The sequence below is a fragment of the Oenanthe melanoleuca genome, chromosome 3, assembly GCF_029582105.1.
Source record: "Oenanthe melanoleuca isolate GR-GAL-2019-014 chromosome 3, OMel1.0, whole genome shotgun sequence".
NCBI classification, from domain to species: Eukaryota; Metazoa; Chordata; class Aves; order Passeriformes; family Muscicapidae; genus Oenanthe; species Oenanthe melanoleuca.
Window position 1 is genome coordinate 5,307,776 of NC_079336.1, and position 23,802 is coordinate 5,331,577.

At 42.0% G+C, this 23,802-nt stretch overlaps 1 protein-coding gene across 2 annotated transcripts; it reads right to left on the reverse strand.

The window, feature by feature from the left end:
- Positions 1–338: 338 nt before the first annotated feature.
- Positions 339–23,107, reverse strand: LOC130250722 (24-hydroxycholesterol 7-alpha-hydroxylase). Of its 2 annotated transcripts, XM_056486726.1 has the most exons (12): positions 22,843–23,107; positions 16,145–16,280; positions 15,222–15,396; positions 13,548–13,697; positions 12,589–12,682; positions 11,018–11,116; positions 9,058–9,148; positions 7,893–8,026; positions 6,964–7,059; positions 5,010–5,098; positions 2,059–2,146; positions 339–1,337 (listed from the first exon to the last, which is right to left on the reverse strand). In XM_056486726.1, the coding sequence occupies exons 1-12, from the start codon at positions 23,017–23,019 to the stop codon at positions 1,266–1,268; spliced, it is 1,401 nt and encodes a 466-aa protein (XP_056342701.1). In that variant the 5' UTR covers positions 23,020–23,107; the 3' UTR covers positions 339–1,265. The 2 variants fall into 2 exon arrangements, with proteins under 2 accessions (XP_056342701.1, XP_056342702.1); XM_056486727.1 differs by lacking the exon at positions 339–1,337 and having other exon boundaries at positions 2,064–2,146; positions 5,010–5,111; positions 22,843–23,087.
- Between the last annotated feature and the right edge of the window lie 695 nt (positions 23,108–23,802).

Below are 23,802 nucleotides of genomic sequence, written 5' to 3' on the forward strand. Positions count from 1 at the left end.
CAGGTAAGAGAACAGATCCTCCATGGAAATTTGGCACTGCTGTATTTAAAAGCAGATTGGACAAGCACTTGAAGAGGAATAATTTAGATACTCTTAATCCACTCCTGCGCAGGGTATCGCGATGACCTTTTAATGCCCATTTAACCCTGTCCCATGGGAAAGTCCTTCCCTCCCCTAGAAGCTTCTGGATTACTTCCAGGCAGAAGACCCCTTTTAGCTCTATCACTTGACCACCACATTGCTTTACTAATCCACCTCCCTTGTTTTTTTCCACCTTGGAAAGTACATTGAGTGCCTGGAGCTGTCATCCACAACAGGGCAGTGAAGGGACCCCAGAGTCAGCTTCTTCAAACAACTTTTACTAGGTATTCTTTACAGGATTAAATATTCTTGTATTTGTGCAATTTGTCCTATAACTCATGTGGTAGGGAAAGCAAAAGTTTCTAGATATTAGACAACCAATCTTATGAGCAGGAACAGCTTTTCTTGCAATCACTATTTATTGGAAGCCAAACATCACGGTCAAACTTTTATTGCAAATTCATGCAAGGACCGATTCTGAATCCTGTGGAGCAAAATAAAGCTCAGCAGAAATTTTAGGTGCTCCAGTGGAACAAGATCCCAAACACTTGCAATTTTTCCATTACAAATTCATTTTATTTGCAAGAAGTTGGCACTGGTTGTAGGCAGAGCAGGCCAGACTTTCACCTGCCCACACAGGCAGTGACACACAAGTCACCACAGTTTATCACGATGTGTGATCCAGAGGTCTCTGCTCAGATTGTCCTGGATTTTGTGCACACCAGCATCAAGGAGCTGTTTCTTGTTACCAATGTGATTTCTTAGCACAAGGCACCATTTTGGCCTTGGTTTAGAGTGCTCTGCAGGAAGCAGTGACCTGGCCCAAGGGAGCTGCTTATCCACTGGTTCTGGCACAGCTTCCACACAGGATTTCCAGACACAGCAGCTTTTTGTCCTGAATGTTTGGTTGGCGAGTTTAGTATATCACATTTGCAAAGTCTGTGAATTACTGACCCACAAATTATGAATGCAGCAGGGGAGCTTGTATTGAAGCACTGGGAGGTGGGCAGCTGGGGAGGAGCACAGGTACAACTGCACTGGTTTGGCACAGCATACAGCATTGAAAGCTGAAATCAGGAACTCTGCAGGCAGAGAACCTGTTTAAGGATGTGGGCTTGGGAAGCAGCTCAGTGGTTCATCCATCCAGCGTGGGCTGGCAAAGAAAGGTCAGTGCTGCACAACTTTCATTCCCGGCATTTATACTGGACCCGTAATGGTGCCATGGGCTGCTGTGTCCCCACCAGATGTAAAGGGCTCTGAAGAAGGAAGAAAATCAGAAAAAAACATTTCAGTTAGTTCAGTTAATGGAATTACCATTGTGTTTTAACATTAAGATATAAACATTCTTGCATTTTCAGTCTTAGAGAACCAAGACCAAATACCAAGAATTATTTCTTGGCTTTGCCAGAGTCACTGAGTAGCCCATAGTTAATTATTATTCCAGTCACTCTGTCAGGGTGACACATGAGCTCTTAAGAAACTCTCACAGTTTTGAATACTTTCAAAATATTCAAATAATGAAGTGGAGACTGTGCCATTCTCCCTTAAGGGTAAACCTTTCTGTGTCACAGCTGCTCATTCAGTCTTACCCTAATCATTTACCTTGCACCCCTGAATATGTAGTGGAAGAGCACTACAAGTGTTACATGTGATCCATATCTTGAAAGTATTCATGATCCCATTCCATATTTGCTGTTTTTGTGAGCAAAAACTATCAAATCCTTAGCAATTTTTAGGCAACAATGAGACAAAACATTCTTGTAAGCATTCTGTTGAATAGGCAGTGCAGCCCTACTATCTGGAATTGCTGGAATTACTCTGAATTTTCTGAGTTAAAACAAAGATCAAGTTGTTACATGTTTTATAATACTCCTCTAAAAATTTATGTAACCACAGTTGAGCATGGTTGTTCAGCTGAGCCTGATGAATGAAGGATATAAAGTTGGGGAATGCTACACAAATGCATGGATCTCTTACCTCCTTTGGCACTGCATCCAACAGCACAAATTCATACTTGTACAGGAACAGCACAACAAACAGCTGAATTTCCATGATAGCAAACCACCTGCAAGGAAAGGGAGGAAAACACTGGCCCTCCAGACTGACCATCACGTGTGTGTTATCACCAGGTAAGAAACAGGGTGGCTTTGACACATTTTACACTCTGTGCTTTAGTTCTGCCTGAAAGTTTATCTTCCATAGGAGAACTGCTGTAGTTTGTTCAGGTTTGTTATTCGAAAAGGAACATGAATGTGGCAGCTGCCCCTTCTTTCTGGTGAAACACTGGATTGACAGTATCCCTCTGACACCTATTTGAAACCAGCTCCTTATCATTATGGATTTTTCCACTGTATAAACATTTATGTTCTCTTAACACTTGCTAACTTGAAATAACTTCCTAGGAGTGAGAAGGCAGTCAAGCACAGAAAAGGCCATATGACTAATTGTGCTATATAAAGTTATATAATGCAGCTGGGAGCCTGGTGACATCAGAGAGCAGTGACAGTGGGAGTTATTATTTAATGCGTCAGCATTAGGATGCGGTAGGAGACCCAAGGGCATGATTTCTTTTTCTGTAACACTCTCTCAAAGGTGTTTCTTAGGCTGGAGAAGATTTTGGATAACTGCAGGTGAAATCCTCCAGGCTATTGTTTTTTAATGCTGATGTATACAAGAGCTTTTTGCATTTACCACTGTGCACCCATGCAAGGTCATGGGATTACTCACTTGCAGAGTTTAGACACACATCTTAAACACACAGTTAAAAAAGTAATAACACCTTGCTCTTCTACAGAGAAATGCTGGGAAACCTGGATAAAACAGCTCTGGAGGAATTCACAAGGGAAGACGCTGCATGACTGCCCATGGAGTTGGCCTGGCAGGTGTGAAGGGAAGGTAAAAAGCCTCACAGACCCAAGGTAACTCCTGCAGAACTAGCAGGCTCTGCACATGGAGCTGCCTTAGGCTCTGGAGTGGGAAGATCCTTGTTTGTTTCAGCACAAAGAAGATCCTTGTTGTTCAGCTTCAGACCCAAATTATCCCTGTGATTTCACACTGGAATTGCCTTGAGCTTTTGGTGGCCTTGGCTCAGGGGAATGCAGTGCAGACACATTTTGATGGCTATTAGCCCAGCTCAGGGATGCAGCCCCAGCTCCAAACCTGCAGCACCATGCAAGGGTGGGTTCTTCCAGTGCCAGCTCTGTTTGCACAGCAGGACCCTGGACCCCAGTGCTTGAGGGAACAACATACCCATGCAAGACAAGCACAATCACACAGGCAATAACCACTGTTTCAACCAAAGTAGTCAAACTGACATCAAATTTTTCTTTTAGGTAAAAAATTTGGCACAGAAATGGCTTTTTGGGAGTTCTTCCCACATCAGTTTGATAAAATATTGGACAGGTAAGTTATTTACTAGCTTTCAGTTTGATTAAATTAGCTTTTAATTTTATGCTGAACTTTTGCAATGGAGAAATTAAATGTTTCATGTATTTAATTTATAAACTCAGTACTGAAATAAATACAAATGCGTCTTAAACTTGAAGTATTGTTTCATTCAGTCATATGAAGGAAATCTGCAATCTGCAATCCTTGATACAACCCTTGATTTAATGTTCTTTTTTTTTCAAGACCATCACATTATTCTTTTACAATTGTTGCTGAAGAACCTGAAGGTGTGTGCTACCATGTGGACTGCCAAAGGGTCTGAAAGGACTTTTATGTCTCTCAGCAAGAAAAAGATTCTCCATCTGTTGTCTGTGTAGAAATGTTATACTTTTCTTTCTAAACAAAAACTTATTTGAAAGATGTTATCAGAGTCCAGAGAACAGCCTGAACAAAGATATAGGTCAGGATATATAAACAACCAGCTTTCAGAAACATTGTTTTGTAGCTTTCCCTGTACCTGCAGATGCCTCTTGTGAATTTTGCTGTGGCCCTTGCTGGGAATGAGGTTGTGCTCAGATTTAGCTCAGGAATGTGGTACAAGCCACTGAGGTACAGCAGTGAGCAAGCACTTCCCTCTGGCAAGCCTAAACAGTGAAAGCAGATTTATTCATTTTGCTCATGTCTTTAATGCCTTCACAAAGTTTATCTGGCACTCATGTCTAGCCTGCCATAGGGTGTAGATTGCAGAATGCAGATCCTCTTCAACACCCTCCAGATTCCTTGCTCCACATGGAACTCGAGGTAAATGGACTGATATAAAGGATTTTAAGGAGACTTTTGTCTCAGAGGAGCCCAGGTTTTGCAGGCAGAGGGTTGAGCACAGAGATGTTTGAACACAGGAACGAGGAGCAGCTGGCTCCCTGGGACTTGTTCCAAGAAGAGGGACAGCAGAGAAAACAGCAAAAGGAATGCAGGAAGTACCAAGGCTGGCATTGCTGGAGGAGTGAAGTGAGACAGGATCTGCAATTTAAGCCATTACACAATTCTTTGTGCCCTAATGCAAAGACCAGTTTCAGAGAGGAGCCACTTGAAGATCAGCAGAGATGCCAATGGCATCACAGAAGATGGAAAGAGAGTCTCAGACCTGAGAAATGTTCTGTAGGTTTGTTTAGAACTGGTTGAAGGCAACCTAAATAACTGTGTCTGTAAAATGGTGAGTTTGGAAGTGGAGCAACTCTCTCTTGATGAAAAGAAACCTCAGCAGGGGCTCAGAGCCAGGCTGAATGTCCTCCCTGGGTGGGGGGCAGTATCCCTTGATACACTGGTCTCAGATTCTGCCTGTTCATTGTGACTTCACCTGTCTTTTCCAGGAATGAAACCACTTTCAGATCAGTTTAAACAAGGTGCAGGTGATGCCGAACATTAGGAGACTGACAAAGAGCACAGCAAACACTTTATCTCCAAGAGTAAGACAAGCTCAGTTCAAGAGAGTTGTTCTCTGCAGGCTTTGGGAATAAATAAACCCCAGCTGTTTCACTGACCTTCCTGGACACTGATGCTTCCCTCCTCCGAATGCCACAAAGCTGTCCAAGAAAGCATTCTTCTCTAAATTTGCCTCTTTCCAACGATCCTGTGGGAAGAAACTTTTTTTTTTCCAAATCAGCCTTATATAAATAAAGCTTAACTTTATTTCTCTAGGCTAAAAATGACCTTGGACAGCTAATCCTCAATACAAAGTCGCACTAATACCATTTTTTTTTTTTTTTTTGCATTCAACCTGTTAGTATTAGAGTCTGGATCCAAAAGTCAACATCAAATCAAGGAAAGAAATGAGGGTCCCATTTGAAACACATTTGGGTGCCTAAAAATGCTGGAGAAGTTTTCAAAATTACCCCTATGCCCCCTATACCTCCCCACTTCCTAAATCCTGCATCTTGAGCTATTAAAATGCAATCTTTTCCTTTTATATATATCTATAACTGCAAATGTTCAACCAGGACTGAGAAGCCTCAGCCAAAAAATTGTGTCATGACACAAATAGCTCACACACCTTGCACAAAAAAAAACATTTCTAAGACACGCTGCACAGACAAATGCAAGGTCTATGAGCTTTAACTGGTGTAAGCCAGTGTGTGAGAAGATGAATGATTCTCCACAAAAAACAGCTTGTCTGTACCCAAAGGGATTCCTGCTCCATCCTAAATTGCTTTGAGAGGAAAGGGACAACATAAGAAGCAAGGCAAAATGGGCTGAAGATTTGGTGGGTGACACTGAGAGAAGCAAATCTCATGACTGCTGGGTGACAAACTGTACCAGCCTCCACAAACTCAGTGCTACTCTGCCAAGTAACACCTTGTCAAGCTTCTGGTGGTGAACTCCTCTGATGAAGCTGTCCCAGAGAAGACACAATCTTGTATTTATCTATATTAGGGGTTTTTTCAGCTAGGGCTGTTTTGAGCTTTCTGAGGAAGAAACCTGTCAGCATCAAAACCCAAAATCCAAGAAAGAAAAAAAATCTCAGTGGTGATGAAGCAAGGTCATCCATTTGGAATGACAATGTCCAAGGGGTACTCATCTATTCCTCTTGAAAAAAACAGAGAGTTTCTAAAAAACAAGCTAACTTGCTCTTTAGATATAAAGTTACTAAAAAAATAAGCTGCTGCATCAGTTTCAGCTTCAGATTTCAAAGAAGCAGGAATTGTTAAAAGGGATTTCAAATTGGGAAGAGAGAGCTAGAAGGGAAGTTTTGTTTAAATTACTCCTTGATGTATTTCTATAAAAAAGACAAACTGTTCTATATTGGATGGTGCTAAAAAGAGCAGTTACAAGCCTGCCCACACAGCCACCTGCAGTGGAATAATAATCAAGAAACTAGATTAACTACTGAATTAGCAGAGATAATACCTACGAGAAATCATCCAACAGGGAGAGAAGAATACTTGGAATCACGTAATTGGTTAGGTTGGAAAAGATGTTTAAGAACATTAACCCAGCACAGCCAATCCACCACTAAACCACACCCCCAGGTGTCACACTTACACATCTTTTAAATCCCCCCAGGGATGTGATCCCCTCCATTTTCCTGGGCAGCCTCTTCCAGTACCTGACTTTGGTCAAGAGATCTTTCAGCAAAGAAATGTTTCCTTACATCCAATCTAAACCTTCCCTGGCACAATTTAAGGCTGGTTCCCCTCATCCTATCAGTTGTCCCTTGAGAGAAAAGATTGACCCCCCCACCTGGCTGCAATCTCCTTTCAGGAAGTTGCAGAGAGTGATAAGGTCAGTTTCAAAGAGATATTAAAGTAGTTACCTGGAACTGAATTTAAAAGTCTTTTTTATTCCTACAGGCTCCTCCTTTATGTGCACATCTTCTCTGTATTCAAGGCCATTCTCCAGCCAGATTTAAGCACATTTGTCCATGTGCTTTTATTGTAAAATAAATAAGTGAAGGGGAGAAAAGACAGGAAAATATCCACACTAAGAGTGACAACTTACAGGTTTGAACATTTCTGGGTCAGGAAAGTATTTTGGATTCCGGTGCAACCAATATGGTGACAACATCAGCATGTCACCTGCAGGGATGGTGAAATTCTGAAAAGAAGAAAAATCTCTAAGAAAGGAGCTAAAAATCTCACACAATAGTCCCTCCTTGGTACTTCTCTTCCATCAGCAGAAGATGCTAAGAAAAGGCAAGTGAAGATGATAAAGACATGGTGGCTATATTACATGTTTGAAGTTTCTTCTTGCTGTTGCCATTTTTTTCCATAAAACCTAACCAGTGGGGAAGGTGGAAAAATTATTTGTGTTCTAATTTGGGTTCTTTTCGGTATCAAAAGATCAAAAGCATAATTTCTGTCTTTCCTGCTTCTTGATTTACCATATGAGCTGTTTTGTTGTTTCTAAATATTCTGTTAAACATTTCCTTCAATGCAAAGAAATTTAAAGAAAGCCTTCTGTGACAGTAGATATTAGTAATTTGATCAGTAATCTCAAATAGTCATGAGCACTGATTCTTTAAGAGTGTGGGTTTTTCCCAAACATTTCTTTGCCAGATTCCTGAATGCTGACACCTCCCTTCTAAATGGTAGTGAAGGGGACAAAAAGGAGTCTTATCAGTTACTAAAATGTGGTTCCTTCTACTATGCTTGTATCTGATTCCTCTTTTATATGCCATCAGTATCTAGTTCAATTCAATTCAATTCAATTCAGTCTTAAATCAATTCATAACTGAAGGCAAGACTGTGAGCTGGAGAATCCAAACCACTCGTAAATTAATGATGATGAATAAACCTATTAAAAAGAATATATATGTGAGGCTGGGGAATATCTCTATCACTGTAATTTTACCCAGATCTATTGGGAGGACCATTTCCAGACAAATCAGCATCCTTTGGGGAAAAAAAAACCCCACAACCAAACCTCACCTTAATTCTAATTGGGTTTATGACTTTCTTGGTGATTGCACCTGGAGACCTCAACCGTATGGCTTCCAAAGTGCACCATTTAATGAAAGGGATCTTCTTCAGATCCTCCTCAGAGACTTCCAGTTTATCTTTACCTGTTATGGCATGAGAAAGAAGATTGCATGTAAAAATTACACTTCATACTTGTTTTGATACAGGCTGGCATGTCTTGCTTTAGGACTGTGGATGAAATACTTCAAGATTCAAGGCATTGTTTATGCCCATTGTTTGTCTTTATATTTCAAAGTAAATAAATGGACCATAAATCAGTGAAATTTAAGAAAAGCCACAAAACATAATTCAATAACTCTAAAGTAGGTGCATAAATGGAGTTAGACAGAAGGGGCCAAACAAAGCCATGTTGGGAGTTAAAAGTCTTCAGAGTTTTTCTGTGCTTTCATAGGACACTGCATGCAATTCTCAGGGACTGTAAGCACCAAGACAAGAATGTGTCATGGCTGAGCTCTTGGGCTCTGTTAACATTAGCAAATGAGACAAGGCCAGGAGAAAGGCTTTGTGGATTTTCTTTTTTGGTTAATTACTGCCATGTCTCTTGATACAGTTTTGACCCATGTCAACAAAAAGTCTTCTGTGAAAATTTAACTCTGGTCCAAGGGACTGCATATGGGAATGGCTGCTCCCAATATGTGACTGCTTTTTGAGGGAAAGAGGTTACTCATGGGGGGTGAACCATGCTGGAAAAATTTGCTTCTGATGACAGAAAAGAGAACAGTTCCTAGCCTGTTTTGTCCATTAATAGCTGCAACTCTGGTGAACAGCACACCACGAAAAGCACCTGAACTGAATGATCTCATCTGACCCTATCATAGGTGCCTGGAAAAACACAAGACTGGGAAATACAAATCTAAGTTAAAATGGCAGGAATGAAGAAACAAACACACACTAATCTTTTCCTAGCTTCTTTCTGCTAACATCAGAGGTATTTTTGCTTAAAAATACATCTTGAGTATATACTGAGTAAAGACCTGAGAGCTGGACTCCATGCTATCAGTAGCACCCTTAGCACACACTCACTGTTCCCAGCCACTGACCAAGTGTGCCCAGTGCTGGTCCAACACAGGATAAATCACTTCCAGCTTCAGAAGGACAAAATCAGATTTATTACCTGCTTTGCCAAAAACAGAAGCCAGGTCTTCCATGACTTTCTTGTATATGGCAGGATTAGAGAGTATGAAAGCAAGGGTCCAAAATGCAACCTAAACAGAGATGGAAATCCTTGAATTTAGAGACATGGAATAGAATGACAGTATCTTTTCAGCAAATCAGAGAGGCAGGTGAAAACATTTGCATTTTTTTTTATGTGCCTGTTGTAGCTCAGATGCATGGGGAGCTGTGCTTCCTGGGTAAATCCATATCTAAAGGCTCAGCTCCTGGGAGATTATGTCTAGTCATCTGCTGGGTACTTATCTTTAGTGAACATTATATAGCTTTGGCCTTAAGCTTTGAAACACAGAATCCTTTATTTTCAAATAACTAGGTGTTAAATGAACTACTAAATCATTGTGCATGATTAGTTTTAGCTGCAGGAATGAAAAAAAAAGAAATAAATTCATACTAGCATTTGCAGAAATGAGGTTAAATAATTTGCAGGGTATTGTCATAGTGAGTCACACTGAAATGGGCAGGAAAAGTTTTAATTAACAGCAAAACAAGGAGTAGTATATCCCCTTTAGAAATAATTTGCTAACTGATTATGCAATGAAGTTGAAAATCAAGAAATTTAGGAAAGGAGAAAATCCTCTTAAGCAGGATGAAACCAGAAGGACTGGCAGCACTGCCAGGAGTCTCTCTCCTCTTGCTGAGCTAGCGGGAGAGCAGCCTGCACACAGATCTGGTCATGGGCCATCTGTGCTGGTAAGGGATGAAACTCTGACTTTTATTTCCCAAACAGACTGACATGGATGCAGCCCTCCTTCTGCAAAGCAAATCTTGTAGTTTAGCTTTCCTGTACAGCACTTGGACACTGTGGCTTCGCTCCATGGGCTAAGAAGGGATAACTGAATTGTTTCAGATAAAAGGGTTTAAAGTGCTTGTAAAAAATGCCCTTGGAAGGTGAAAGGCCTTTTCTTTCGTCATTCCACTCCCCAGAACAGTGGTTATGACTATTCTGAGAAACAGAAAAATATCTGTATGTCTATTTACAGCTGAATATTACAGAAGTAAGTGTTGTGGAAGGAATGTCAGTTATCCTGATAACAGACAGCAGGCTATGCCTCCCACTTATGCCAACACGTGAATCCACAGAAACCTCACTGAAATGGATGAATTTCCCTTAGGCTAAACTGCAGTAATATCCAATCTCCAAAAAACATAGATATATCCGTTAGGGGAACATATAAAAATAACTCACTATCATGTTTTTCTAAATCACATCTGTAATGGACATAACTGTGCTGGAAAGAGCTTAGTAGTCATGGTAAATAAAGGATGTTTTTGCTGCTATGGATTTTTCATCTGAGAAATTCCTATAAATGTCTTTGGTCAGCCTAAGCTATGTTAGATATATTTGGCTTGTTAGCATACTTATATCAGTATCATTAATCCAGCAAATCTTTTTCTAACAGACAAAACCTAAAAGCTCTAGAATCAAACTATTGCTTTGCTTTCACTGACATTTGTACAGCAGATCCCCCAAAAATGAGAGAGACAAAATCACTTGAGTGTTTACACACAAATGAAGTTACTCTGTATAATGCTTTAGATATTCTTTACAATTGGTAACACCAGGGTATCTGAAATAGTCTTTTCTATAATACAGCCACTGTGCTTCAAAACAGAGTTAAATGCTCTTCACAGCTTAAGACTGTGATCTTAATAGCTGTGAGGCTTATGTTGCTGAAATGTTATGACAAGGGACAACATAATTTAGGAAAAATACAAGAAGAGCTTTTCTTGTCATTGCTTCTGTGACATTGCAGCCTGGGTATATTTGTAGTGATGCATGTGGGCGTGATAATCCCTTCTTTGGAATCCATGGTGTGACCTCTGCTTCAAAGCCTTTCCTTCCCAAATCCAGGCTTTGGAACAGGAGAGGGAGAAGGTGTTTCTGTAGCTGATGTACTTACAGGCACAGCATTTGCTTGTGCAGCCCAGAGCATCAGGAGACCATAATTGGGACCTAGATGTTTTCCCTGCAAGTTATCCAGAAGATGTTGTAGAAGCGTCTGTTAAAAATATAAGAAAATAATCTGTATTTCCAAGAATATATTTAAATGTATTTTGGGGCAGGACTTACTAGAACCCAAGGACTAGTTTCTCAAAGAGAAGTAATTTTAATCATGGCTTTTTTGGAAGGCACAATGTGAAAATGACAGCTATTAAGAGAAAGTGAGACTCACATAGGCAGAGGGCCAGGAGAACTCAGTGCATCATATGAATCCCTCCTGAATACCTTCACTGCTCTCCATTTCCTTAAAGTTTTAGAGGATTTGGTTCCCTCACTTCCCATTGTTGCTTGTATGTGGAAGAATGGAAAAAGTCTATTCTAATCCCTATTCTACACCTCTGCTTTAAAGAACCTGAAAATGGGAATGAGCCAGTTGAATGAATGAAAATGAAGAAAATGTCCTCTCTGTTCATGCCAAAAAGGTGCTTGTTATAAAGAGGTGGTCTGATACATCAGCAAACTCTCGAGTTTCAGGTACTTTCTTGGTGACCTAAGCAGTGACTTCCATGGGTTGATATTATTTGAAACTATAGCAACTGCGTAATGCTCTAGGATCAGCTTTTGCTTATAGTACTTCCTTAAATGCAGGGCAACCATGCACTTGAGGCAAAGACTCCTGCCTGCTTTTCAGAGGGGGAAAGGCTGACCTTGAATAAAAAATGGCTGTTTTTTTTTCCAAATTCCCATCCAATCTAAGACACCAAGTTTTGCTTCCTACTTCCTGCACCTTCTTACCTCCCACCAGCTCCACTCCAGCCTTCTCTTTCTTTCTGCAAATCTGGTTTGTTTTATTAAAGAAATTGCAGTATGTAAAGCTTTTGAAGTCTAAATAAAACCTGTTTTGTTTAAATGACCTGTTCTACAACCATTTGGTAGATCAGAATTCCCAGGCCAGTCTGCTGTCACGTTTGTCAGCCCTATCGGCAGAATTCCTGCCACAGCTAAGGAGAACAACCAGGGGAACAACTTATCTCAGCTTTGACACAATGAATATTTAGGGTACTTGGCTCCCAATCCAGTAATCTGCTATTTTCTACCAGTCTAGCTGTTGAAGGATCTGCTCACTCTACACCAGGGTTTATAAATAGCACATGTCAGGTTTTGAAGTTTCACAGCACAGAGCCCTCAATGAAACAACTGAAGGGTCTTTCTCTCACCTCTTTCAGCTGCTCACTGCAGCGTGGTACTGCAGGCTGGGGATGGGTCATAGCTCTGAACCCTTGCCTTAAAATTCCCCAGGGGAAGATGTTAATTCTCAGAATTGCTTGAAATAAACTAAATGGAGGAAGAGGAGTCAAAGTTACGGGTCTGTCCTACTCCAGGTGACAGAAATACTGGAACACTTGGGTACAGCTATAAAAGCTGACATATTTGAGTTATTTCTTCCAGTGTTGAAGTAATTCCTGCCCTCCATTGCTTCAGTCAGAATATACAACAAAGTCATCTTATTTCCTAGCCTCGGATGTTTACCTTGGATGCAGTCTCTGAAGGGTTGGTCCTCTCAGCATCCAACACTACTTTCTCAAATAATTTTAGAAGCCATTTTTTGGATTTAGACCAGTTCCTGTAAAGAAAAGCAACAAACAAGAAGCACTTAACTGAGGAGGCACAAACCAAAATTTCCTTTTCTATGAGAAGCTCTCCTTGGGTTGTTTTCCAAAAGCCCCTGGGCAGCAGTCAGCTGATGAAGAGCCAAGTGTCAGTCTGACTGACAGAAGTGATGACTAGCATGAGGAACAGCATGTCCAAGGCCTTCACCTTGGCCAGACCTCCTCTTGCAGCCAGGACCTGGGACTGCAACACTCCTACATTTTCATACCTTTTTATTACAGGTTTCATTGTTGATTTGGACAGACTGCTTAGGCCAACCTTCAAGATTTCTTCATTCTTCAAGAATGATCCTCTTGAAGAAAATAATGTCATTTTTTTAGAGCATACTCAATTCTTTCTGAAGGTATTTTGAGGTGCTAAAGGTGCAGTGATGGCCCTGAGAGCACTGACAGTGTCTGTAAGCACCTCCTTCAGGTTTAGGTGTCTCTACACAAGTTAAATTCTGTGACAGAGCAGCCATGTAACCTGGGATTGGTATTGGGAAAACAGCTAAGTGTGGAAAAGAGCAGAGACACACCTCACTGGAGGTCCCCTGAGCCTGGGACTCACATTTAGGCTCAGGCCTTTGTCATTTACCCCATTCTGCTGCTCCCTGACAGGTCCAAGCTGCATTCTGCTCACCTAAGCCAGGTTGTTTCTGCTTTATACCAGGAAAATTCACACTACAAGGTCAGAACTTTTTTGAAGCATTTAGGTAAAAGCCTGCTTCACCTGAGGGCACACCATCAATAAAAACTGGGCATCATCCTCCAGGGGGAATGTCTGCCATGGCTGATACTGCAGTGAGTACACCACAATCACCATCTCTGCCCCTTTACCTCAGGAAGCACTCGGGCATCTGAGAAGCGTATTCAAAGTCCTCGTCGTACTTCTGGAAATGCTCTTCAAACTCCTTGATTTCACTCGGACTGGTTGGGCAGATGCCCTTCCCAAACAGGGTGTTCACCACTGCTGGATACATGACATGCCTGCAAGGACAAGATGCCCAAGACTCAGGGGCCACAGGGAAGCTGTTGCAGCAGTTTTAGACCAGGATGCGGCGCTGGATTGCCAGTTCTGGAAGCTGTGGGACTCAAGGGTCACACCAGTATGGAAGGACTGGCACAAGGCTCACACCTCACCCACACACTTATTTCAGATTTTAAACAGAGGCAGGAGATACAAAGACCCCAGGCTGGTTTTCTACATATGGCTGAACTTCACTAGTTAGGGTTTGGTCACTTAAATAGGAGCAGAAAGGCTCTGGCCACCAAGGTCCTCTTCTCCCCATTAACCAACCCTCTCATTTCAGGCTGACCCACGTGAACCTTCTGGGCATTGCACAAACACCTCTGGACCAAACATCCTGAAACATCCTTCCTCTGGCTGCAGCTTTCCTGGGTAGATAATGCTTTTTTGGTTTCTTTTCATCTCACTCTTTTGTGCTTGCTCCTCTGTTATCCTGCAAACTCTGAGCTCCCTCCTCAGACCCTTTTCCTGTACTCCAAGAAACTCTTGTGTCCCAGATGCTGCTAAATGAGTATTTCAGGGAATAGCACACACTTTTCTGATTTTTTGATAATTAGGAAGAGGGGGCCATCTGGTGGCTCTATGGATTTTATTCTGAGGCAGCTAAATAACAATTACTCAGAATGTTGCATTCCAATACTTTTACCCCCTACCAGATTTCAAAGCCCCTCTCCCCCACATTTTCCTCCAGTTAATCCAAATTGCAGTAACTGCAGTGAGAGGTGTCAAGTGATTTAACTGCAGTAACAGCTGTCTCTTACTATATTATACAGAAAAAAGGCAGCAAAAGACCATCTGAATGTGAGGTGTTAGAAACAGGTCCAAACCAAAGGCAGCATCTGTCCCCATCCCTGGGAGTCTTCAATGCCAGGCTGAATGGGTCTCTGAGTAACCTGCTCTAGTGGAAGGTATTCCTGCCCATGGCAGGGAATAGTATGAGAGGATCTTTAAGTTCCTTCCAACCCAAACCACTCTGTGATTCCATGAATATTCAACTTGTAGTACAGAGGGACAGACAAGATATATGTGTTGTTCCAGATAATCAGGAAAAAGAAGGAGTTAAAAGCTTTGTTGCTGTCACATGAAACTATTTTTTTTAATGTGAAGTTCTGGCAGCCAAGTCACTTGCAGAGGGTCTCAGTTAAGCTTGGCTCAAACAAGAAGTTCTCAACCTGCAGAAGGTCGAGCATCTTGTCTGTTCCTAAGTTCTTTATAAATATGTGAAGGTTTTGGGTAACAGGGTTAGTTGGAACATGCTGTGTTTTCTTTTTTCTTCCAAACAGGCAATTCAGATGCTTCTCCTAACTGAGAGAAAGACCTTTACATGAAAGTCTGCCCACTCTCTGAGCCACATGAAACCATGAAGCTGTGATGAGCATCCTGACAAAACTTTTGTAAGACTGATCCCCAGTTGCTTTACAGGAATATTTCTCTCCCACATAGGACACCCCTGAGTTAAGAGATGTGCTGCAGAACTCCCTTACCTTACCAGGTCATTGAGGTCACCTGTGCCCTCCGTGCCCAGGTGAGCCATGTGCTCATGGAGCTCCTTACACAAACTGCCTGAGAACATGTGCAGATTAGAGGGACTCATTTTCCCCTTCATCATGCTGTAGAGATTACCATGGTTCTGATAAAATGCTTCTGCAGGAACAGAGACTAAATACAAAACAAAACAGAAACGTTTTGGAAAGTAGATTTTTCACTGAAAGACAGAGTGAACATTTTTACACATAACTTTTGACTCTAATTTAAATGCCTTAACCCTCATTTTCCTGAAGTGAAATTCCCTGGAAGTTTTCATGTAACTATGTAAAGATTTTGGTAATGACCCTGCTTCTCCCAGTCTGTGTAACATCCTCCTACCTCATGAAGCTTCAGTGCCAGAACCAACAATCCAGAGATTTTCCCCCAGTGGGATGTGCAGATGTACCACAAAACTGAATGAAAAATAATTCAACCCAAGAGAAAAATAGTTTGTGTCTCCATGCTGTAGTAGTACATCCTCATAAACACCTCTTCCTTCTCTAGTGACTGTTGTACTACTTTGTAGCAGCTAATTGTTGCTGCAAGCTGATTTTCCAGTGAAGTGATAGGATTACCTACAATTGCCCTTAGGTACATGCTGGTGGGGTGTCCAGCCTCAGCAAAGGACCTGATCTCAAACTGGGGCTGCTGGATGGTAAAAGTAATTACAGTCCCTGGATCAGAAACTTCTTATTCCTTGAGACTGAATCCAAATCCCTCAGTTGGTTTACAGTACTGGGTCATCAAATTGAATTTCACCATTTCATAGCACGGTCATGGATTAAAATAAGCATTTAAGGCATGATCAAAAAGCCAACAGGCTTTTGCTTGGGATTTACTGTTCCTGGTTTCCTTTATAAAAGAGACAAGACTCAGTTACCTGCATTCTTGACAGCTTGTTGTACTGCCTGTTCAAAATTTAGGTCTTCAGATTTAAAAAATGCTTCAGTTCCTTCTTCCTCAGTCACAAAAGTGAACCGCTTTCCCAGAGCAAATATTGTGAACACAGGTCCATGCTGGAACAAACAAAGATTTCCTGTCAGTACACTGTTACACATTTTGCAGGAGCCCCAGCACAACTTCAGTGATGCTGAAAGGTCAGGAGGGAGGGCCTGGTCATTCCTGCTCCCTGCACACCTTGACTCAGAACTGCAGAAAGATGAACATGAACCAGACCAAATTTGCAGACTTATGACCAGAAGGGAAGGTAGTATGTGCCTGCCTGACCTCTTGCAGAGTAGAAGCGACTCCTTCTTTGAAATTAACACTTTATATTTGAATTACATTGCAGTTCAAACAATACAACTTTTGTGGATTTAGAGAACACAAGGGATGGATGGATTACCTACTGCATTCCTTGACTGCCACAGCAAAGCACCAGTACTGTAAAAATCCATAATCCTACTATTTCAGTCTACAATGTTTTAGCAAAAACTCCACCCTCCTACATATTTTTAATATTTCAGATTCCTTTCCTTTCCTTTCCTTTCCTTTCCTTTCCTTTCCTTTCCTTTCCTTTCCTTTCCTTTCCTTTCCTTTCCTTTCCTTTCCTTTCCTTTCCTTTCCTTTCCTTTCCTTTCCTTTCCTTTCCTTTCCTTTCCTTTCCTTTCCTTTCCTTTCCTTTCCTTTCCTTTCCTTTCCTTTCCTTTCATACCAATTCCTTTATTGTAGAGACTAATATCAAAATAGTTAACAAGCTTTGAGCAGAACAGATTGACTGACATTCAAGGAAGGTTTTTGATGCCATAAATCATTCTTTCTTCTCTTAATCTAATATCCTAGAGCCCTCATGAAACTTTCAGCAATAGGCATTCAGTTCTGAGTTCCTACATTGTTAAAATGATCCCTGATATTTGTAAATAGTCTAAACTATTAAACAAATGTGCAGTATCTCCTGCCTATCAGATGTGGGCATAAAAAGATCATTCTACCTTGCTCACATTGTTTGTGCCACTGACTTTAACCATTTATTTTGCTGTCAGTGTCTGTAGTGTAAATCCTCCTTCATCAAAAGCCCTTTGAAGCCAAGGAAAAGATTCCTCCTGGCATCAGTTGAATTTTGATTCAACTTGTCCTTCAACTGCAAATTATTAAAGACAGAACGATAGTTCAAACTGTCTGGCTGATAATAAATAAAATATTGTTTTAATAACAAGTGCTCAAGACCAGGTTGGATGAGGCTTTGAGAACCTGTCCACTGGAATTTGTCCCTGCCCATGGCAGGAGGTGGAACAAGATGAGCTTTAAGGCCCCTTCCAACACAGACCAATCTGTGATTCTGTGACTCTATATTAGCTAAATTTCTAAGACTGCTTTTTGATGTCCATATTCTCATCATCATTCTGCATAAAAATCAGTGAATTTGTATTGTGCTTAAAAATTAGATTTTAAAAATTTTAAATTAGCATTAAAATGTAGTTAAACTAATTTTAAAATAAAATTAAATTTTAACTAATAGCAACCTGCAATAATAATTATTCAATTAAGGTCACACTCAATTAAAGATTGGTAGACTTTATTTTACGTGATTATATGTGATCAAGGTGTCTGAGCTGCCAAAACAGACAACAGAAATCAAGTCTGGGCACTCAGGGGATCCTAAAAACCAATCACCAGACCATCCCCTGCACACCTGTTTTTGGTGGGAGCTGAACTGCCCTTGGACTCCACTGACAGCACTGACTCTGTGTCCAGTGACCATCTTAGTAACTACAAACACCCAACAAACAATCTAGGTTTGAATCTCATCCAACTTCCTGCAATCTATTTAGAATCATTAAAATTAGACCAATATTTACAAAACTAAAATATGAAAGCTCCACAGATGACTTCTCCAAAATAAATCAGCCTCACAGAGCAACACTGTGATGGCAGATATTCAAATACAAATCTTTCAGAAAGCAGACTTTTGTGTTCAAATAAATATAACATTTGATAAATGCTGTGAAAAATTAAATTATTTAAAATGTTTGCAAATCAAACAAAGGCAATCTGCCTCCCCAGCAATAAAGACTTTTCCAAGCATGCCAGATGCAGGAAGTCTCCCAGTGTGCTGCTGAGCCAGATAAATACTCAGGGTGTAAGAAAACCAACTGGGAAGGAGTCTGAGTTAGAGATTGCATCAGTGTAAGACAAGTTCCACCCTGGAGCCTTTCACTGAGAGTGATGGACTGATACCTTGGTTTGAAGGAAGTATTGAGCAGAATGGACTTAAACAAGTTCTAGGTAAAAAAGTGATAAATATTTCCATTCAGAACTCTAGAGGAATTAAAATAAGAAGTTGTAGGACTCCCTACTGTGAACTGTTAAATCATCCTTAGCAACAGGAGGATGAACAGGCAAACCTGGTGCCAGAAGGACCCGGGAAGCCTCAAAAAGTCATTTTGGTATTCAAAAAATTATAGTAAGCTTTATTAAAGATTGGGATTAGTAGTGGATAAAAATGATGTACTGAGAAAGAGCCCAGTACAGCTTTTAGGGAGACATAAGGTTGTGCAGGGTTAGAAGTTCTTCTAATTCATTCTTTGAAAGAAGAACTAAAAGTTTGTTCATGATCTGGAGTCATTTGAGTCTAAACAATAAGAAGACCTAGAAATGTCACCGAAGAAGGCTTAGAATAATGACACACTGAAATTACTCCAAAATCTATTGTGCAAGTGCTAATAAATGGCTTTAAACAGAAGGCAAGTAGGTTTGCATTGGATATTAGGGAGAAATTCTCTACTGTGAGGGTGGTCAGGCCCTGGCACAGATTGCCCATAGAAGGTGTGGATGCCCCGTCCCTGGAAGTGTTCAAGAGCAGCTGGATGGGGCTCTGAGCAACCTGGGATAGTGGAAGATGTCCCTGTCATGGCAGATGGGCTAGAATGAGATGATCTCTAAGGTTCCTTCCAAACCAAATAATTTTGTAATTAATCTGGAGCTCTTGTTTGCTAGGAAAGGAGAGGAAAAAGGGTAACAAACACCTAAACTCATCCTGTGCCTGCATCTTCAATTTAATTTGTGTTTCTGCCCATTCCACCTCAGCAGGATATTCTGAGCTAGTCAAAGTCAAAGGGATGCACAACATGCATGAATATTTCAATAAAAGGAGATTAAGTGGATTTAGATCCCAGGAAAAGAGGAAAAGATAATCATTATTCTCAGTTTCTCATAAAGTAAAAGCTAATGGGCTTGAGATTAGGAGTTAGATGGTTTAAAATCAGACAGAATACTTTATTCATATGGGTCATGATTAAATTATGGATTCACTGCTGTGCATTGCTGTGAAGCCAAAATTATACACAGGGCAATAAAAGAGATTAGGTCAAATCATCCGGATGTAAATTCCAGCCTAGAAAATCCCTAAACCAGGAGCTGGGAAGAAAAAGCAGAAGGCTGCATACTCTCACCTGGGTGTGCCTCTTACACCCTGTTACTGAGCATCTCCTAATGGCTGCTGTCCCAGACAGACACCTGAATAACCAGACTGTTCATCTGTCAAAATGTGTAATTACATTCATGTTACACTGCAATAAAATCAGCTCCTGGAAAGGAGCTGTGGGGCAGTTCTGCACTTGTGTTATGGAAAGGTACCAATGAGTGAAGACTCTGCTGCCAGCACTGCACCCAGGTTGCTGCTCTGGAACAGCTTTTAAGGAGACCTCACAACATAGAGAGATATAAAAAGAAAAATAAAAATCCTCTTAGGAATTACTGCTTTCACCCATGACAGCTAATTTTTTTCCAACGATTGGGAAACACTTCAGTGACACGGTGAGAGGCAGATTCAAGCCTAAGGGAAGTGACACTCCAGTGAAATAAAAACTTCAGAAGGACGTTCTCCACAATCCCAAAGGAAATCAGAAAAATAATCATATTCCCCAGGGGCACTGACAGGGAGCAGCCACTGTCAGCTGAGGCAGCTGCATTGCACCAAGAGCCCTGCTGGGAGCACTGGGTGCGTTTCCTCTCCCTTGGGTATCCACACACAGGGTCAATGCCATGTCCCCTCCCTAGCTCAGGGACTGCAGCATTTTGGTCTTCTACACCTGGGACCAGTCACAGACTTCAGTGACTCAGCTGTGGACACTGCCAATGGAAATGCTCCCCCAGAAGCCTTCTCCAGCCTGCTCTCCTCCACTGTCCATAGCAGTGTAACCCAGCGAGCCATCCCTCCCCCAGCCACACACAGAAAGGCTGAGAGTCCTGGGACACATCAACACTCCCAAATCAACACTCTCTGAGAGGGATGTATGGATCCCACAGGTCCCTATAACAGTGCACAACAATCTCTTGAGTTTAACTGAACTTTTCCTGTTTGCTTAATTAGCAAACTGATGAGAAGAATTTGAAATTTCTTACTAACTCTTACCACGTTTGTGAGGCAAAGTGGGGATGGGTTCACATCCTTTGAACCCCTCATTAAGCAGCCCACCCTGCATTTTATGTTGCATGGTAGTTCTGGTAATTCCCCCTTCCCATTCCAGACTGCTGCAAAACTTCTCTCACCAGGCAGCTTTAGGAGGAAGAGGTGGTAACTTTTATTAGAAAAGAGATTAAATATTTCATTAGAGCAAGGGAACTTTCTTTTCTTAGTCCCACTGACGACACAAGGGGAAAAGGAGACAATTATTCCAACCCACGTGTTCTTCTGTGGGAGGAAAATAGAAGCAGCAAACTCCAAGCAAAGGGCAAGCTGGAAGCAGTGGAACTTTACTGTGTTACCCAGGACTTGAGAGAAAAAAACAGTGGATGATACACACGAAAGGAATTAAGGAAGAAAGGAATTAAGAAAGAAAAATTAAGAAAGAGATGTCACTTTGACAGTCTGAAGGATTATTAGGGGAGGAAATTTCTCACTGCACTAGTCTCCCCTGAAGATAAAGACCTTGCAGAGATGAAGAGGTTTCACACTGCCTAATGCCTGTTTCTGCAACACCTTTTATGAGGGCAGCTTGCTCACACTAAGGACACTTAACCCTGTTATGGAATATCAAGGAGCCTGGAATTCTTGCAGATGTATTTCGCAAGCCCTGTAGTGCCTGTTAATGACCCCTTTGGCAGCAGCAAGTGTTTTGTTTGGCTGTACTCTGCAACAGTGCCTACTCTTTTTTAAAAGGGAACAGGCAGGAAAAGACTTATTTTTCCTGGCCTCAGCACAGCGTGCCAGCGTGGGAGGTGGGAGGGGAGGGAGACTTTCAATGCCTGAGGAGGGTTTAAGGAGAGGAAGGAGACAACAAACAAGTGGCCTTCCTCAGAGTCAGGGAGACTGTCAGGTGATGGTGCTGCAGGCAGGTGGCCAGCCTGGGAGGGATGGATGGAGACATCCCTCTTGGCCCAGGGGGCCACAGGGAGAGGTCACAAGGAGCTGATGGGCTAAATGTCAAAGGAAAGGTCCTACCAGCAAACATAGTAAAGGGAGAGATGTAAGAAGGTCTTCTCTTCCTTCTTTGCTTTGAGTTTTCACCTATTGAAAATGTTTCTTGTTTTAGTTTCTGTCCCTAAACCAGAGGTTTATAAAGTCCTTCAGGAGTTTCTGGTGTGTGCAGATGTGTCAGCAGAGGGTCTCCAGACAAATGAGCACCAGAATTAATTAACCCAGAGTCAATAAGTGTGCATTTGCACAGATGAAAGCTACAGGAAACACACAGTACTATAAAATTAAAATTGGCCTGTCAAGCACAGAGATGGCAAAAAACTGCAGATCATACCTCTGAGCTTACCCCACAATACACCCAATGTGCTTTAATACAAGACTGACAGCTCTTGTTGTTCTCAAAGATCAGATTTAATCCTCTGCTTTAACACTATGAGTTTATAACAATACAAAAAGAAATACAAATATGAAATCTAGCAGTTCAAAATGAGAAAGCAACTTTTAAACATCCAGTATTTATTGGTGCGTTTGTTTTTTTTTAATTTCAGGATGTTACAGTGGTTTCATTTTTAGCTAGTTTTTGGAAGTAGTGGGCTGTGTGATCCTTCAGCATGGAACACTCAAGGCTGATGACACTGTAGTAGCAGGTGATATAATCCCTGAATAAAAGTGGAAAGCTAGGGTTTATGTCAGTTATTAAATATTTAGAAATTAAGAATTTGATCTCTTTATGTCTGACAGACACAGAAAAAGTAATTCAAGTCCAGGGGGTAAATCCTGACCCCCGTGTTTAGTTAAGATTTTTTTTAGGACAGAAAACTTTGTCTGCCAAGCATGTCTGTGTAGCTATAATGTTGAGGGACACCAGCTGGTGCTCAAAAATCTCACCTAACTTCAAGCACGCAAATAAGTCTTTTCCTGGTCCCAGCACTTGGCACAGGGCTTTCCACATTATCTGAAACTAAGATTAACACACAGCCAGACTGCAAAAGCAAAACGGCAGAGGTCCAAGCAGGATGGTCACAGCACAGAGATCGTGCCTGGATCGGATGCACAGCTCAGCCATGCTGGTGGGACTAAGCCGATTCTTCACCATTTAAATGTTACAAAAGGTGACAGGAAAGGGCAGAACTGAACGCAGAAGTGCGTGGTTGCCTTTCCCCTCGCAGGCAGCCACCCTGAGCACGCACCCACGGCAGGCACGCCAGCACACGCATTACCTTCTTCCTGGCTTGCTCTATAAACTCCAGGGGAGCTTTCCCGAACTGAAACGCGGCTCCAATCCAGGGGATCCAGCTCCTGATGCAAGGAGGGGAGCTCGCGTTTCTGCGCTGAAACAAAAGAGCCTTGACAACGAGCAGTCCCAGGAGCGCTGCCAGGAGCACGGCCAGATCCATTTCGCCCGCTCGCCGCCCGTCCCGTCCCGGCCCCGCTCCCGGCAGCTGCTCCGCCCGTCCCGTCCCGTCCCGGCCCCGCTCCCGGCAGCTGCTCCGCCCGTCCCGGCGCGTCCCGGCCCCGCTCCCGGCATGGCCGCGCTCCGGGGCACCGACCGGACCGCTCCGAGCGGCCCTGCCAGCGGCACACGGCGCGGCCCTTGTGCTGGGAAAGGCGGGCACAGCGCTGCCCTGCTCTGGGACCAGGACCAGCTCTGCTGCTTGCAAAACGCAGATGCTGCTGTGGCGAATCCTTGGACTTTGCGCCGGTTGCTGGATGGCCACTCGGGCAAGCAGGGACACGGCCAGGGACACTGGCAAAGCAGTGCAGAGCCTTCTCCAATTTAAAAAAAAACAAAACAAAACAAAACAAAACAAAACAAAACAAAACAAAACAAAACAAAACAAAACCCCAAAAAAACAAAAAACCCTTTTTTTTCTTTCTTCCTTTTTTTTTTTTTTTTTTTTTTTTTTTTTTCAGTATTGAGATTACAAAGCAGAGAGCCTGTGACTTGGAGACATTTAGCTTTCAGTAAGTCAGAGATGATAAGAAACTTCTGCAGGCATCACATGAAGCAGAAGCCTTTAGAAAGGTATCTTTCACCTGTCTGAGATATCTCTTTAAAGGCTAGATGTGTGTCCAGTGCCTGAAGAGCAGAGAAATGCTTCTGAGGTTGAACTGACAGCTCAAAACCTGCTGGTCACCTCTATTATATCTGTGCTATGTCAGAAGACAAGGTTTCAGAG